This window comes from Mizuhopecten yessoensis, unplaced genomic scaffold (assembly GCF_002113885.1).
Source record: "Mizuhopecten yessoensis strain PY_sf001 unplaced genomic scaffold, ASM211388v2 scaffold11067, whole genome shotgun sequence".
Lineage (NCBI taxonomy): Eukaryota > Metazoa > Mollusca > Bivalvia > Pectinida > Pectinidae > Mizuhopecten > Mizuhopecten yessoensis.
In genome coordinates, this window is record NW_018408863.1 from 596,026 (window position 1) to 614,932 (window position 18,907).

Below are 18,907 nucleotides of genomic sequence, written 5' to 3' on the forward strand. Positions count from 1 at the left end.
AGAAATATGCCAAAAATCCAGTCGACTCACTTCTTAGCCTTGTCTTAAGGAAAAGTGTCCCTGTGGTAAAGTCGACTCACGATTAAGTCAAAGTTAAAGGGAAAGTACTCAAAAATAAAATCGATTTACTTCTTTATATTTCTCTAATGGAAGTTATTAACAAATTTCATTAATGTGCTGATATGATTTAACTTCTTGTATATATTTGTTTGCCATTAATCAACTAACTGGTATCTAACATTTGTGTTTTAGTCTCCTGTGTTTTTTTTTTCATATTCGTATATATTGTGTATGTTATATGTATATACTATGTACTTTACACAGCCATGTTGTAAACAAGACAAACGCCTAAACATATTACCTCGTCTAAATAAAAAAAAAGATTTTATCATAATAGCATGTCAACCAAACATCTGACATTTCCCGAATTCACAATAAACTGTCAATTATACTACGAAATCTCAATTTGTGTCATAATTCTGCCACTGTTCTTCAATGTTTGAAATATCAAAAACTTGTAACTTTTAAAACATTGTCTTGCTTTTGTCGTATCCAAAGCAATCATTGATGAATATGAGAGTATTAGCTAAAATAGACCACACGGAACACTGATTATGTCTCTTTCAACGTTCAGTCGAAGGCGAACAATTGCTTTTGTCGTTGAATAAACGCCAAATACGGGCCACAATTCCTGAGATCCGTCCACGTTAGTAAAAGTGTATATCTTCCTGTTCATGTTTATGTCAAACACACCGATAGATCTGTCAACTCTGTTAATGAAGAATCCAAGTTTCAAATATTTTTCTGTACCATAAGTGGCGTCACTAAGAGTTTTTAAGGTCAGGAACTTTTCGCCTTTAAATTGGCTGCAGAGAGTAACACCCTGTGTGAAATTATAAGCAAAAATTGACCACCCCCCTTTTTTTCCACCGACATAGAGACCTTCACCAATCGCCTTTTCTGTTGCAAAACCAACCTCAAAAACCAGGTTTCTTTCACCTAGGTCCCGCTCTATTCGGTAATAAATGTCAGTTTCAAAGTACATTGTTTGTCGGCTGCTAATCACAGTTGATCCCTGTGCCCCTTTGTATTTCCGGTCATTTACTGCTGGCCAGTCATGGCTGCTCTCCAGTCGTCTGTTTGACAATGTTAGCTTATCCTTGGAAAGGAAGCTTAAAAATAAGGTCGCTGGATCCATCACAAATCGGGGACCTGACGACATAACAACGAAATTTTCTTTTAAAAAACGCAACAAATATTTAAAAGATAAAAACAGAAAATTTGAACTTGCATTAGGAAATATGTGTGCATAGATAAAGTCTTCATATTACTAAATTATGGTGTGTTGAATTAATCAATATTTTGCACGTGTATTAAAAGAATGGTATTTGTATTCAAAATCGATGCTTCAATTTTTTCTCTGAATTATTTTCATAAATTGCACATAACACTTTTTAATAGGTATCCCTGAACGCAAATTCTACGGTTTGGTATGAGTGTCACGTTTTACAATTACTACTATCATCCGACCCTGTACTAGGTAGGTTCATCCTGATATGCTTCATGATACAATAACTGACATCATTTCTGCTTCTAACAATGCTTCCTAAATTTTGCTAATTTAAGCTCATTTGCAAATTCTGTTCTGAGCAACACGGAAACAATACAATGTTGACACCAATTAAAATTATATATGCTTGTACCTGTTATACACCACTGTGTTTGTATTATAGTGTACTTAAGGTCATGGTCACGTCTTAGCAATAACAGATGCAATATAAAAAAGTCCCAATGGCTCTGCATTGCTCACCTGGTTTTAATCTCATTCTTGTAACCTTTAAAGTGGACTACGGTCAAATCGATATTGAGATGGACTATAGCTACAGACTAAATATCATTACCTACGACTCCTGGTCAATAGGCCCCTACATGTATGAGATTGAAAATCTTACATAGTTAATTCAGTTAAACAAAGTCAATATTTTATTTATCTAAACATGCGCCTGGTCAAAATATCACCAACCTGTGAATTTTGGTTGCTTAAGAGATGTCATTTAAACATTTATACACATACCTGATTTTGAAAGTGGACATTCGAACAAATGTTTTATTCCTCTATTTCGGCATGGCACTGCCTCGTTATCACCACCCTGGGCTTTTTAAGGTATTGAGAAGCAGTTAAAATATCATTTAAACATTTGACCTCACGGAACTTGAAATAATAGTAATGCTTATACTTGTTTTATCATACTAGTTTTTCTGTTTTAAATGTCACCCAATAAACATGTTGTACATCAATTGAAATAATTACAGTTACCGTATCTTAACTTGATAAAGATTTTGATTGCTTTTAGGTTAACTTACACTCAAGACCAAGGCCTGTGCATTTGTCTGATGCGGGGCAGCCAACCAACGGTTCTGTTCAAAACAAAATATAAAAAAATCAGGTCTGGTGTCGACTTATTCACATACATATAATACTTTCTCCCTTATATTAATAAGCAGTGCTGACTGCTGACTGAAAACAGGCTGAAAGTACTTTTGAATTTTTTACGGAATGCATATATACATTACTGGATCCGAACAACAGAGATATATGTACGAAGAAGTAATAGCAACAGTGTAGACAAAGGAATTTGTCAAATTGTCAAGTGAACCATCCCTCTTTCAAGACAGAAACATGAACAATTGCATAACACAAACTTTAACAAATATATAAACAATCACAATAATCAATATAACCAAAAAAAGATATACATCAAACTTGTACAATAAATGCTGATGTTAACACTTGTCCCTCCAGGGGAACCTATGTAGGTTCGGGATCAAAAAAAGAATAAATCTGCTGTTAACCATTACTGATCGTAAGGAGCGAGTTATTCGGGAATCCCATGTATTATTGAGAATTTGTGTTTGTGCCTTCTCCTTAGGGAACACAAAAGCAACAACTATGTATCTGCATCAACCATTGCAATTTTTGGGATCTTTCTATTTCTTGTTTCTCCTAACTATATTTTGTTTCCTAGTGTGATACCTTAATGATGGCTTTAGTGTTGAACGTTTGCCCAGGTGAGGAAGGCAGTTACCAAAGTCCTTAAGCATGGTAGTTGTAATCCCCTGATTAACGTTCAGTAATTAGGAAAGTGGTAAAATATGTTCACCTCTTGTCTTGTTGGTATATAATGTAACAGGCGGAATGTTATGCTTGATGCCTACGGCATGATATTTCTGTGAGATAACATTATGAAGTCAGTATAAGATCTGCGTTATCGCAAGAACGCAAAAACACCTGACGTCATCAAACATACAGACATACACGCATGCATTACATGAAATCATGAATAGATGTCTTACGCTTATAATAGTAACCTTATAAAACAAACCATACTAAACCCTCTGGTAGCTGATAACCAAAGGTTAAATGCAGTAAAGAATTCATCTTTATCAAATATATGAAACGTTCAATCTTATCAAAGCCTTTTATTGCATAGTTTTAATATGTAGATATAAAAAGACACAACGGCAGATGAATTTGATAATCGCTAACGTTTTCAAGCCTTACGTTTATATACATATATATAACTCCTAAGAAATCTATTTAATACGTTGATATGGTATTGATTTAAGATTTGTGTCATCACCAGGAAATCATTTGATCATATCATGAGATAAAAAGCCTAATAAACGCAAGATTTGTTTTAAAAAAATCCCTCAAATATCTTTTTATATTATAAAATCCCAATTTAAAATGACTATGTCATTTTTCCTTAAAGTAAAGGGTACCAGCAATTTATCATGAATATTATAATATAAACTTTTTCAAAAGAAGTGTCAATGTTGTTCGATATATAATTGTTTGCATATAGGAAAAAACAAATAAAATAAAGCAAATTCGAAATCAGCTGGGTCGAAATCGGGAAACATTCATGACGAAGCCTTAGCGTTATCAACTTCACCACCTTTGAATTATAACTACATGTACCAATGATAAAACATAGTTCCCCATGTATTGGCCGCAACGCTCATGAAAAGATAGTGTGTCTCTAAGCAAGAAAAACTCTTTTTAGCTTGTTTCATCTTCTACATAGATGGGAGTCAAAACACTTCGAGTGGCATTCCCTGTTCTCGATTAAGGCTGATGTAGTGGTACCTTTTCACCTTAAAGCAAACTCGCCAAAACTCAATGAGTTTGTCTTACCTGTTGAAGAATTAATAGGATCATCAATGGAGTTCAGTTTCGATGTAATTTGCTTGTTGTCTTCTTCCAGACGTCCCATTCTTTCTTCAAGAGTATTTGTCATTTCTAACAATGTAGACTTCACTCGCTCCAGCACAGCTTGTTCAAGAAAAACATATTTCTTTTCTTCTCCAATGAGCTGCGTATCTCCATAAAGGTTCATATGAAATAAAACCAAAAGAAAAAGAATCGTTGAATTCCTTAGACCACACATTTTAGCATAAAAGTGATGTGAACGATGTGCATCAACTGAAGTCCCTTACACAATTAACACGATTTCCATGTCACCTGATATTGTCATCTGACCCTGTACTAAGTAGTTGCATCCTGACGTGCAGAATGATACGATTGATGACTGTCTTCCTGATTCTAATTAAATAGGATCGAGTTTTTCGATAGATGATTAGGTTAGTCACTGATGAACGACATTTTTACAATCCTCCATAATTTTGCTAGCATACTAGATAAACACTCGTTATTTTGGATGTAAATTAACTGTACGTAAATATTTGTTACCTGTAAGTTTTAACACATTTGAGGATTTTGTTTTACCGGTTTTGTGTGCAACACTGATTTAGCTTATCACAATTTTAACAACAATTTTTATCGAGTGTCAGGCTTGCCATGTACTCAGCTATTATCCTCTGACCCTGTAAAAGGAGGTTCATCCTGGTGCATGTATGCAGCATGATACGATGAATGACAATCATCTTGATTCGAAATAAATATGACCTAGTTATTCGAAACAACACAACGTCAATTTTGCGCTAAAAACTGATTAAGCTAATCACCATTTGAACAACTGGTCTAGGTATATAAACTTAAGGACAACAGTTCCTCAATTTTGCATTTTGTTTGGCTCAATTGCAAAATATTGGATTTGAACTTATCTTTATAGTTTGTTAGAGGGCTTGAATCTTGGTATTACAATACTGAATATTCATTCATAGAACTCTGTTGCTTGAGTATATTGTTTACGTCACCGTTATTCCTTTTTCATGAAAGTTATCTTGGCTATGATTTCCTTTCCAGAAACGATTTATCAAAGCTATTTTTGAGAGCCAATGATATGTTAAATATAACTGTCTCTTAAAATCCGAGAGCTAAATATCATTTAGGGGAGTGAAACCATACTTAAAAGGGTCTACTGAAGGCCCTGGTGATAATACTTTTTATAAATACTAATAAACAATCGAGAATACTTTTAATTGACTGAATTGTATTAGCAAACATATATCAAAGATTCAATGCAAACATCGTAGACAGTTAGGTAAAAGATTTCACATATCGTTTAACGATAATCAGAAAAAAATAGATTATGATGGGCTTGATGCCCGAGGGTCAACTCTCTCTGACAACAACAACAGTTTTGGTTCACATATCCCAAAAGATTACAAAAATCTAATTCTTTACCATAACAGAAATCTTATTCTTTAACACAAACATGCATGAGTTGTATATGTCTTTGATAGAATAACGAGACATACCTACCCTTGTTTCGATTCAGAAAGACAGGACGCAAGACATGTACCGAAACAAATTATTTTGGGGGGATAGGGGATTGTTGCTGGTAAGTGATTGAATAGACCAAACAGGGAAGTAATAAAAAAGGCAACAAAAAAACAAAATTCAAACCAGAACAAATATTTTAAAACTGTATTTCTAGTGTTTCTTGGGGCAAACCATATCGTAAAATGTACACAGCGTATGTCCAATTCGTCATTTGTCTAACTATAAAAAATATAGAAAATAAAAATCATTTTTGTTTTGTTTTAAAAAATGAATCAGTGTAATCAATCTCTTCTAAGAAAAATGGTTAATAAAATTGCGCCCCTTTTTCAACTAAATCCGTCAGGTTGTAACAATCGAGTAATCAATGGGATGGTTTGCCTAGCTATTCTTAAGTGATTTGGATATATTATTGTCAATTCCTGTCGACTTATTTCTAAGCCACTCTTATAAAGAAGTATCACAGTGATAACGTAAACTGAAACCAAAAGTGATAGCAAAGGGGAAGTTACCAATAAACGACTGACTCACCTCCGAGCCATATTTAGAGGCAAAGTGTTCAAGTGATAAAAGTCAACAATCATACATGTAGCTAAAGAGAAATTTGCCCGAAAATACAGTCGACTCACTTCTTAGTCATCTTTAGAGGGAAATGGTCCCAGTGATAAAGTCGATTTACTATTAAGTCATAGCTAAATGGAACAAACTCGAAAATCAAGTCGACTCATACTAAGTCATGTCTAGAGCAAAAGTACTACAATGATTAAGACAGCTCATATCAAAACTCTTTTCAAAAGGGAACCCTAAACTAATCTGACTCACTATTCAACATAGAGAACGATAATCGATTGTACAGCAAATACATCATTCATTATTGAAAATATTACATGCACTGGAAACGGGTTAATTTAAGTGATTTATGTTTCTCTAAATGAAGTTAATAACATATACTAGCGGAAAAAAAAAAATGTTACAGAACAAGTATTATCAACTGTATATACCTGACAATTCGCACACATGACTGAGTATGACACATACCCACTATCCGTGTGGCGTTGTCAGTTTTCCCCGTTCAGTTTGCTATCTATAGGCGTTGACCAGTTTGCACGTTTTTCTCGTCCAGCCATCCAATTCGACAATAAAAGTTTATTTTTCAACTGTTCGGTCACTCTGTTGGAACCAGTGAAAAGCAAAAACAGCATTATAACGTTTTAATTTGTGATTAATGCTATGCCGAGGCTCAATGAAAATGACCGCCTTCGTATTATTTGTATGCTACAAGCTGGTATGGGCCAAGCCGTTGTCTCTACACGATTTCATGTCCATCGAAACGCAATTCTGGATTTGTGGAGACGACATCAACAGTTTGGCCACGTCGGTGATCGACCTCGTGCAGGACGTCCACGTGTGACGTCACGTCAACAGGACAACCATATTCGGCTTGTCCATTTGAGAAATCGTTTCCAAACGGCAAGTTTGACTGCACGGACAACTGTTCGGAACCGATTGCTTGAACTAGCTATCCGTCCGCGACGTCCTGCAATCCACCCAGTTCCTCTGCCACGTCATCGTGTAGCACGTCTGGACTGGTGGAGAAGGCATCTGCGATTTACTCGACGGGATCGGGCAGGCATTTTGTTTACGGACGAGTCGTGAAATCACCTGGATAGTAGTGACGGCCGTTCAAGAGTGTATTATCGCGTTTGAGAACGTTTCCGTGACTCGTGTGTGGTACAACGACGTTCTTCAGGCGGTGGCAGCGTTATGATTTTGGGCGGCATCACAGCCAACGGAAGAACGTTTCTTGTGGTTGTAAACGGGAATTTGAACGCGCTACGTTACATTGACGAAATCCTCTGGACCCAAGTCGTTCCATTCGTGCAAGGTCAGCAACGTCACATTACGCTACAACGCCAGGCCACACACAGCTCGTGTCGCTATGGACTTTGCTGCCCAGCAGAACGTTGACGTGTTGCCCTGACCTGCTGTATCCCCCGATCTGTCGCCCATTGAACACGTCTGGGATGAAATAAAGCGCAGATTACGGGCATTACCTAATCAACCGGTGACGTTGGCTGATTTGGCTGCAGCGTTGGTATAGATCCGGAATGTCATCCCACAAGTATTCTTGAACCGTCTGATCGGCTCCATGCGTCGACGTTGCCAGGCTTGCATTCCGGCAAGCGGTGGACATACGAGGTATTATCTTTGTGAACTCAGTATTAACCCCTGTTGTGTTTACGTCACTCCTGGACGGAACTTATTGATTCCATAACGAGGAAAATGGAATGCAACTGTTAGAAAATAACAAATAAATTGTCCCTGAAAAATCTTATTGTTCTACGTCATGCACATTTATTTTTATAACGCATTTAAGGCATGCACAGTTTCTTTTTTCCGCTAGTATATTTCATTAAAGTGCTGATATTATTTAAATTCTTGTATATATGTGTTTGACATTAACTTTCCACTAACATGTATATAAATCAAAATTTAATCAACTAACTGGTATCTAACATTTAGTGTTTTAGTCTCCTATGTTTAGGTTTTTCGTATTCGTCTATATGGTGTTTGTAATATGTATATATTATGTACTTAACACGGCCATATCGTAAACTAGACAAACACCTAAACATAGTAGTCAATCATGTCTAAATTAGAATAAAAAAAATCATTATTATAACATGTCAACCCAACATCTAACATTTCCCAGATTCACAATAACTGTCAATTATACTACGAAACGTCCATCTGTGTCATTATTCTGCCACTAGTATACACCGTTTTTATTATCAAAAATAGGTAATGTTTGAAATGTTGTCCTACTGTTGTCGTATCCATAGCAACCTTTGCCTAATATGAGAGTATAAGCTAAAACAGACCACAAGGTAAATTGGCTTTCAAAATCAATGCTCGTGTCGGTTAATAAACTCATCCATGTTGATAAAGGTGTATATCTTCATGTTCGTGTTAATGTCAAACACAGCGATGGTTCCGTCAACTCAGTAAATGAAGAATCAAAGTATTTTTCTGTATCAGAGTGGTGTCACTAAGAGTTTTTAAGGTCGTGATGTTTCCGCCATTAAATTGGCTGCAGATAGTTACACTCTTTGTTATATTATAAGCAAAAATGGATCACGCCCCTTTTCAGCCGCCAACATAGTTATTTTAACAAATTGCCTTTTCCGATGCAGCTGCATTCGGTAATAAATGTCAGTTTCGAATTACACTGTTTGTCGGTTGGTAATCACAGTTGATTCCTGTGCCCCTTTGTAATTCCGGTCATTTTCTGTTGGCCCGTAATAGCTGCTGTCCAGTCGTCTGTTTGACAATGCTAGCTTATCCTTGGAAATGAAGCTTGAAAATAAGGTCGCTGGATCCATCACAAATCGGGGACCTGACGACATAACAACGATATTTTCTTTTTAAAAAAGTACAAATGTTTTTACACTTTGGCGCTACACACATTGCTAAAAAACGCAACAAATAGTTAAATGATAAACAAAGGATATTTGAATTTGCATTGGGAAATATTGTGCATAGATAAAGATATTACTAAATATGGTGTGTTGAATTAATCATTATTTTGCACGTGTTTTCAAAAAATGTCATTTGTGTTCAAAATAGATGCTTCAATTTTTTTTCTGAATTATTTTATCTCCTGTAAAATTGATACCCATAAATCATTAATTGCACATAACATTTTTTTTATTAGGCATCCCTGATTGCAATTTCCAGGGTTTACAGGTTTTACAAGTACTACATTATCATCCGACCCTGTACTAGGTAGGTTCTTACTGACATGCTTCATGATGCAATAAAGAACATCATTCCTGCTTCCATCCATGCTTACTTAATTTTGCTAAATTAAGCTCATTTGCAAATTCTGTCTTGAGCGACATGAAAACAATACAATGTTGACACCAAACTATATCTGTACCTGTTATATACCACTGTGTTTGTTTTGAAGTGTACTTAATGCCATGGGTACGTCTAAGCAATAACAGATTCAATAAAAAGGCTCAGTTGGTCTGCATCGCTCACCTGGTTTTAATCTAATACTTGTAACCTTAAAAGTGGACCACGGTCAAACCGATATTGAGATGGAATACTGAATTTTGAGAAGGACGACATCAGCGTTTTCCGACAAAGAGCGGTAACAAGAACAAATATGAAAATGAAAATAGAAGTTATACTTGTTCTCTTCCTTTTTAAAGGTTTCCCCAAAATAGATTGAAATAAAAACAGTAACCGTATCTAAACACTGTATACATATTTTGATTGCTTTTAAGGAAACTTACACTCAAGACCAACAACGGCGCAGTTGTTTGATGCGGGACAGCCAATCAACGGTTCTGTACAAAAACAAAAATATAAACATAGGTCTGATGTCGGCTTGTACACATACATAAAATACTTCCTCTTTTATCTTAATAAGCAACGACGACTGCTGGCTGAAAATAGGCCGAAACAATTTTTTGAGTGCATATGTATAGTACTCGATCTGACCAACCGGATAAATAAGCAAAAAAGTTATAGCGACAGTGTAGACAAAGAAATTCGTCAAATGTTCAAGGAAATTCATCCCTCTTTCAAGGCATGAACAATTGGATAACACAACTTATAACACAGGTATAAAAAACCACTTTAATCAATATAGCATAAAACAAAAGGCCCAACGGGCCTTCAACGCTCACTTTGTATAAATCGCACACTTGAACCCTTAAAATTGCTTTAAAATAAAGTTTCATGCAAAATATGAGTATTTATGACTATGAGTCATTCAAAACAACCCATTAAAAAGATTTTAAAACATTTGGCCTCTGTGGCACAGTCGAACAAGGTCATTACGTTAAACAAACTTGTTAGCCCTTCATCTCAGCAACTTGCAAAATATCACCACCCTAGACCTTATGTTTATTGAGATTAGGTCATTTAAATGTTTATACATATCTGACTAAATGTGACCTTGAAAGTGGGTCAAGATTATTCTAATAAACACAGCTCAATAGCCCTTCATCATAGCATACTACTGGCTAAATATCAACAATCTGTGCCTCATGGTTATTTAGAAGAAGTCATTTAAAGATTTTAAACATATTTGACCCCTGTGACCTAGAAGAAAGGTCACGGTAATTCATTCTACAAATAAGGTAGCCCTTTATAGCAGCATGTTTCTGACAAAACATCAACATCCTGGTCCTTTTGGTTATTCAAGAGAAGTTGTTTAAAGTTTTTTTTAGACATTTGACCCACGAAACCTTGAATTTAAGGGAAGGTCATTAAATTGAACAAACTTGGTAGCCCTTCATCCCAGCATACTACTGGCCAAATATCATTACCCTGGGCATTTTGGTTAATCGGAAAAGATTGTTTAAAGTTTTTAACATATTCGACCCAGGTGACCTTGAATATAGGTTAAGGTAATTTTGTTGAACAAAATTGGTAGTCCTTTATCCCACTTTGCTTCTGGGCAAATATCACCACCCTAGGCCTTTTGGTTATTAAGAAGTTGTTTAAAGTAAAATATTGACGCTGGACGGGCCAGGTGAGCTAACAATTCAACCATTTTTCTACCTATTGGTTAGAAGGTGTAAACAATTTTATTTTTATTTTTCAGCCACAGTATCACTTACAACATTTCTCATCGGATTTGTCCGAACAGTCGATCTCGTGGTCACATACCCATTCTCTCGGGATACATAAACCATTGTCACAACGAAATAGATTCGCAGGACAACTGTTTATTGACATGGCTGCAAAATAAAAATTGCGATACATAATTAATTCGAACAGTTCAATTCTATTCCAAGTTATTGAAGTGATTTATTTCCAAATCAAGTGCACGATTGATTTCATCAACGTTAACAGTTAAGCTCTAGAATAGTCTGTGAACCCTGTAATGTTTCCATCCTGGATGTCGAAATTAATAAAGTCAATGAAAACCTCATCGTCTAACATGTGATTTATAAAATTGTCACAAATGTATGCTAAATATGTGAAGACAACAACAACAACAAACTTATGTTATTATTTGACTTCCATCTTACAATTAAGCAATTTTAACTAAAACATGACTTATTCAAGAAATTTGGCAATGCAAGATATCATTTATGTTATCACATCAAATTAAACATGATGAAAAATATAGCCAACATGTCAGCCAGTTAACCCTCCGCTGCTGTTAATAACATGAAATCAATGGAATGTAAATATATAATGCAACAATATATCTTTTGTAAGAATTCTGAAATGATCAGGGGACTGGGGGTAGCTCCCAAGCATTGCTGATTATCTTGTCATTACGTTGAGAAGTCCACAATGATTTCTCAAAGGTATTTCAGATGGAAATAAATGAGTTTTTACGACATTAAGATTGTTTGATGTCATAAGGACTTGAANACCAATTGAGCATGTGAAGGGGATATGATGTTTTATTACCATGTCATGTGACCTGAGTATCATTCAAACAGACACGTTGTTATAAAGATGAGGCATAATAATCCGATATATTAACCCCTTGGTGTTTGAACTATCTGAGTAAAAAACACACTTTCCCCCTTCAGGTAATACATGTATCACTTAGGTTGGGTCAAACACTATTTGGAAGTTTTCACTTTGTAATCTCTCATTCATAACGAGAACACAAGACATTTTCGCATCTCTTAAACGGTTCCTAACATATTGTCGTTTGAAACTTTAATTTAAAGCAGCTTTTAACCCACGTTGACTTTTGACCCTGGTAAGCCCTTAAATTTGACCCTTGACCTCATTACTGCAATAAAAAAAAATCACACAGCTGGTTTACAAAACACACCCAAGTATCATGACTCTAGACTAAATGGTTAAGGTATTGTTGTTTGAGGTTTTTAATATATTTGACCCCTGTGACCTTGAAACTTGATCAAGGTCATTTTAATGAGGATATGTTATAGCACTCCATCCCAAATACTTACTGGTCAAATATCATGATCATCGGCCTTTTAGAACTTAAGAACAAGATTGTGAAAGTTTTTAATCCATTTTGACCTTTGACCCCTGACTATCACCTAAAGTTGACCATTGCACTTATTACTGTAATAACGAAAAATATTCACGCATCGGGTCTTCATAACATACCCAAGTATCATAACTCTAGTCCAAATGATACTTAGCATATTGTTGATTAAATTTTTTAATATATTTGACCCCTGTGACCTCGAAGGTAGGTCAAATTCGTTTTGTTATAAGGAAAATCTGTAGCATTTCATTCAAGGTATCTACTAGCAAAATATTATAACCCTAGGTCTTACAGTTCTTCAGAAGAAGTCGTTCAAAAGAAAAAATGACGGACGAACGACGGACGAACGACGGACACCGCAGTACGGCATAAGCTCAAATATTTTCAAAAAGTTTGTCTTACCTGTTGAAGGATTAATAGGATTCATATTTTTGACGGTGTTCAGTTCCTTTTCCAACAGTCCTAGTCTTTCTTCAAGAGCCTTTGACATTTCTAGCAATGTACAAAGAATTTCGTTACAATACAGAATAAATCATCACATTTTAACAACTAATTCGCATATATTTAAGAAAGGATTGGTAGAAACTCCATACAGCTATTTTTGTAAAACAGAAATAGAAACGATAGTTCATTTGCTATGTGAAAAAGTACAGTCATTTTTTCAGAACTTTGAATTTTTATTGAACTCATTATTTATTCCGTTTACTTTTAATGAGGAAACTTTCATTTTTGGCATGCATAACTATAAAAATACTTACTATACAACTGATAACCTTATACTACTAATAATGAAACAGTATATCTATAGATCAAGATGCTTGGAACAAACTCTATCAAATGTAACTCCCTGCCACTTTACTGTTGAAATTAAAATTATTTTTATGTTTCAGGTTAAATAAATGGCTGCACTAATAAACGGACACACATGGACTCAACATCTTTACCACTGTGAATGCTTGTTGTCCTCTCAGACCCCCCCCCTCTCTCTCTCTCTCTCTGTCTCTCTCTCTCTGTGTCTCTCTCTGTGTCTCTCTCTCTCTCTCTCTCTGTCTCTCTCTCTCTCTCTCTGTGTCTCTCTCTGTGTCTCTCTCTCTCTCTGTCTCTCTCTCTCTCTCTCTGTGTCTCTCTCTGTGTGTCTCTCTCTCTCTCTCTCTCTCTCTCTCTCTCTCTCTCTCTCTGTGTGTGTGTGTGTGTGTGTGCAGTGGTACGTTTAACCTTTAAACAAACTCTCCTTATCTCAATATGTTTGCCTTACCTGTTCGCTTGTTGTCCTCTTCCAGACGTCCTACTCTTGCTTCAAGAGTATTTGTCATTTCTAGCAATGTGGACCTCACCCGCTCCAACACAGCTTGTTCAAGAAAAACATATTTCTTTTCTTCTCCAATGAGCTGCGAATAGCTATAAAGGTTCATATGAAATAAAACAAACAGGAACAGAATCGCTAAATTTCTTAGACCACACATTTTAACATAAATGTGATGTTAACGATGAGCATCAACTGAAGTCCCTTACACGAATAACACGATTAGCATGTACTGTTATTAGTATCAGACCCTGTACAAAGTAGGTACATCATCATAACAGGCAGAATGATGCAATGAATGACAGTGGTCCTGATTCTGAGTGAAAAGGACCCAGTTGTTCGAAAGATGATTAGCTTAATAACTGTAAAATTTCATTTTTCAAACCTCAATAATTTAGATTACAAACCAGATAAAAATCCATAGTTTTGCATGCAAATTAACTGTACTTAAATATTTGTTATTTGTAGGTTTATAATCAGCTGATGGTTGTGTTACAAAATGTATGAAGATTAAGAAAAAAATCTTTTTTTGCCTAAAGTCTGATTAAGCTCATCACCATTTTAACAACAATTTTCATTGAGTGTGATGTTTCCCATGTACTCTGATACTTTATTGTCATCCGACCCTGTACAAGTAGGTACATCCTGACAGACAGATTGATGCGATGAATGACAGTTTTCCTTATTCATACTAAATAGGACCCAGTTGTTCGAAAGATGGTCAGCCTTATCACTGTTTAACAACTTTTTCAACCTTTAATAATTTGGTCAATATACTAGGTAAAAACTCGTAGTTTTGCAATGTACATTTACTGTATTTAAATACTTGCTATCTAAGTTTTAACTCAATAAATGTGATTTAGAAATAAACATATTTTTTTTTATCTTACGCTTAAACCTGATTAGGCTTATCACCATTTGAACAACAGGGCCCAGGTTTATAAGCTTTAGGACAATACTTCCTCAATGTTGCAATCTATTGTTCAAGCTCATTTGCATAATGTTATGTTTGGGTTTACCTTTATTTATGATGTTGATCATTTTTATCTCAAAACATATATGCAGTCATAGTAATCTCAATTCTTTAATACTACCTCATATCCAGTTTTTAAAATGTTTACTTTCATATAAGTATATATACCGTGGACAATAGTGTTTTAATTTAACTATTTGTTTTGACGATTCGTTTACTCTTTCATTGGAATTCCCGGGATTCATCGATTGCAAAAATACTAACATACCTTTGCGAAAACAACTCGTTGTTCTTTTTCAATATTTAAAAGTATATTTTTTTGGTTATGGGTAATGAGTCTTTTTCTCTTGTATGTCTTAAAAAAAGAGCGTGCTGCTTAAAAAAAACCCAGACTTTATTTTGTCCACACTGTCAACATCGTTAAGCGTTCTTTAATGTATATGTATATATATACACACAGAAATGTTGTATCTACCGGGCAATGAGAACAAAATACGTTTTAGTATGAACTGAATAAATATATAATAAAGATTAAAAGCAAATTATGAGATTTTTCTCTGCACCCTGAAGGTAAGGGATGAATACATTTTTTCATCATTACACAATGGTAACAAAGGGGATATTACATCTTAACTTGCTGGGACCCTTTAACCTGAACAAAATATAAGGTTTTGTGAGGGATTTGTTAAGCCCTTTTCATATAAATATTCGAAAGCGATATATTCTGGTTATTTGATCGTGCTAGGCACACTTGAGTCGTGGACACATGTTGTTCTGTTAAAAACACATCCCCTTATAAACCTCTAAAGAGGTAAAGTTACTAGGGATTATCAAGACACTATTTGTGTCATTTCTTTTATATTAATATTAATATTAATGTTTATATTATATTATTTCATATAAAGTGCCGTTTAGCTGAAGGGCTAGGGACACTTGAGTCGAGGATGTTTCATTTAGTACCAGTAAATTAAATTTGGAGATTTCTCTGTTGCTTCCTTAATGGAGGGGAGGATTATTCTCCCAGCAGTCCAATACTTTACCAACAATAGTTTTCAGCATTTGTAACCTGTTATCCTGATATGGACATGAACTCGTCCGTTAAGTGCTGAATATGACGTTGTATCTGATTACTCCTGTGATGTTTAAGTATTAATTCTTTGTGTTTGTAATCAGCCATACCCTAAGGTGTGACGGATAAACCATACCAAAGGGGCGATAGTCCCATAAACCCATGAGGATTGCTTCTAAGTTTTAGTTTTATCGAACAGACTGCTGCTTGTAAATTGGTACAGGTAAAACCGTCAGTGAAGAGGAATGGTCGACAGGATCGGTCATCGTCGATTTCAGAGCAGGCATTATTCTACACTATGTGGTTTATCACATTAATTACGGGTTGGAAATTGAACTGACACTTTAAAATGATACATTGATGATAATGCCGCCGGTGGTGAATCTAGCTGGTCTATCTTAAGCAATTGCTGGGATATGTTTATGTTAACAATGGTTGCTTCCATGGAATAATTAAGTGTAGTGAAACGTTGCGCGGGAACGCAGAAACAAATTATATCAGATATATGAAACCGTGTTTAATTATGACATCTTAATTGCAAGGCGCATTCATAAGAACATTTTCTTGGCAGCCGTCTTACTTAACAATTAAGAAAGGTATTTTTCCTAGAAGCGAGATGCATAGTTACAGTTTCTGTCAGCGTAAAAATGACTCTATCCCTGACGATGCTATTTCTTTATCTGATCACCCTCATATTTTCCGTAAAGACAGACTTGATAGAAGAGGTGGAGGAGTTCTTATTTATACCAATGACAAAATTATATCTAAAAGGAGACTAGACTTAGAGAAAGCAGATTTAGAAATCATTTGGATTGAAATTACCCTTAGTCATAAAAAATTACTCTTAGGTTGCATCTATAGACCCCCAAACTCTGTTGTGGATTATTGGAGTAAACTTGATGATGTCTTGGACAATATCACTGAACTTGGTAAAGATTATATACTTATTGGAGACATCAATCAGGATATGCTAAACGTACAACCAAATTCTCACATCATGCGGATTATGACTAAGTTTGGCATTACTAACATTATTCATGAACCTACAAGAACTACTCCTACCTCTTCTACATCTCTCGATATTATTATGACTAACAATACTGATATTGTAAAAAATCCCTCTGTCCACACTCCAATTTGTAGTGACCACAGTCCAATTAGTTGGATATCTGCATATAAAAAGACCATTATGTACTTTAGTGATACTGACTTTGTTAATGCTAACATCTATTTATCTAATATTGATTGGGATACATGTTTGAATGAAAATGTTGATATAGAGACTATGAATAATTTTATTTCCTGTGAAATTCATAATTGTATTGAAAAATATGTACCACATAAAGTTGTCACTATTCGTCCAAATGATAAAGTCTGGATGAACAATGATATTAGATTACACATTAGGAAACGAAATCTTCAACATACCAGGGCCAAACATACTAATACTACTGCAGCCTGGCAAAAATTTAGAGATATGCGAAACACAGTTATTGACCTTGTAAGAGAAGCTAAGCAAAAATATCTACTTAAACTCAAAAAATCCCTTATTGACAAATCTATTCCTCCAGATAAGTGGTGGCGGGTTGCAAAGTCTATTATGAACACCGCTGTCTCTACTTATGACAAAACTGACCTTGACATTCCTCCTAATTGTCCTATCTCACAAGAAAATTATCTTCCATTAGGATGTTCATGATCAGCTCCAACTTATTAATGTAAAAAAAAACTGCTGGTCCAGATGCACTTCCCCTTATTTTATTAAATGTATTGCTGACTCTCTTGTAAAGCCCTTACTGTTAATTTTTAACAAATCCATATCCACTGGTTGCATACCTAATATTTGGAAGTGTGCTAATGTTACCCAAATATATAAGTGCAAGGGAGGAACAGGTGACCCCAGTAGCTATAGACCAATCTCTGTCACATCATTATTTAGTAAACTTCTTGAAAAAATAGTTTTTAAAAATCTCTTTTATTTTCTATCTGAGAATAATGTTATATCAAAAAATCAGTCTGGCTTCCTTCCCAATAACTACACAGTTAACCAATTAATATATTTATACTATGAAGTTTCAAAACAGCTTGATCAAGGAAAAGAGGCAAGGATAGTATTTTGTGACATCAGCAAAGCGTTTGACAGGGTTTGGCACAGTGGATTGATTTACAAACTGAAGAAATATTGAATTTGTGACGAACTGGATTCATTGCTATCTTACTGATAGACAACAAAGGGTATTAATAGTTGGCTACAAGTCAAAATTACAAACATTAAAAGTTGGTGTACCCCAAGGCTCGGTTCTCGGGCCTTATTTATTTTTAATATTTATTAATGACCTAGAAGATGAACTCCAATCCAATGTCAAACTCTTTGCTGATGACACTTCTCTTTACGTTTTGATAGATGGTGATGGCAGACATGCTGCAGATATTCTTAATGAAGATTTAAGGAGAATGTCTCTCTGGGCTGATAAATGGGGAATATCATTTAATCCAAGTAAAACTGAATCATTACTAATGTCTCATAAAAATAATTCTGAGACCTCTCATCCAGATTTGGTATTCTCAAATAGTGTCGTTATCAATGTCAAAAATCATAAACATCTTGGTTTGCTTTTTAATAGTCGTGGATCATGGTCTGATCAAGTTAATTATATATATGGAAAAAAAAGCTGTACAAAACTACAAATAATGCGAATGCTCAAACACAAGCTCGATAGAAAATCTCTTGAAATAATTTATAAATCTTTTATAAGACCAACACTTGAATATGCTTGTGCTGTGTGGAATAATTGCACCCATGGTGAAAGTGACTT

The 18,907-nt window shown here is 35.1% G+C and overlaps 1 protein-coding gene and 1 long non-coding RNA gene across 3 annotated transcripts; both read right to left on the reverse strand.

The window, feature by feature from the left end:
* Nucleotides 1-468: 468 nt before the first annotated feature.
* LOC110465263 lies at nt 469-7,098 on the reverse strand. Of its 2 annotated transcripts, XM_021520966.1 has the most exons (4): nt 4,199-7,098; nt 2,365-2,418; nt 2,075-2,155; nt 469-1,212 (listed from the first exon to the last, which is right to left on the reverse strand). In XM_021520966.1, exons 1-4 carry the CDS (start codon nt 4,449-4,451, stop codon nt 587-589), a joined length of 1,014 nt encoding a protein of 337 aa, XP_021376641.1. In that variant the 5' UTR covers nt 4,452-7,098; the 3' UTR covers nt 469-586. The 2 variants fall into 2 exon arrangements, with proteins under 2 accessions (XP_021376641.1, XP_021376642.1); XM_021520967.1 differs by lacking the exon at nt 2,075-2,155.
* A 1,073-nt stretch (nt 7,099-8,171) lies between these two features.
* LOC110465256 lies at nt 8,172-14,339 on the reverse strand. The gene is made up of 5 exons (XR_002464589.1): nt 14,002-14,339; nt 13,149-13,238; nt 11,383-11,502; nt 10,048-10,101; nt 8,172-9,143 (listed from the first exon to the last, which is right to left on the reverse strand). It is a non-coding gene; the product is annotated as an uncharacterized LOC110465256 (long non-coding RNA).
* Nucleotides 14,340-18,907: the final 4,568 nt, after the last annotated feature.

Coding starts and splice junctions, on each gene's coding strand:
- LOC110465263 (XM_021520966.1), bottom strand. CDS start 4,451: ATGTGTGGTCTAAGGAATTCAACGATTCTTTTTCTTTTGGTTTTATTT. Junction 2,419..4,198: donor TCCTATTAATTCTTCAACAG/GTAAGACAAACT, acceptor TGTTTTGAACAG/AACCGTTGGTTGGCTGCCCC. Junction 2,156..2,364: donor CACAGGCCTTGGTCTTGAGT/GTAAGTTAACCT, acceptor TACCTTAAAAAG/CCCAGGGTGGTGATAACGAG.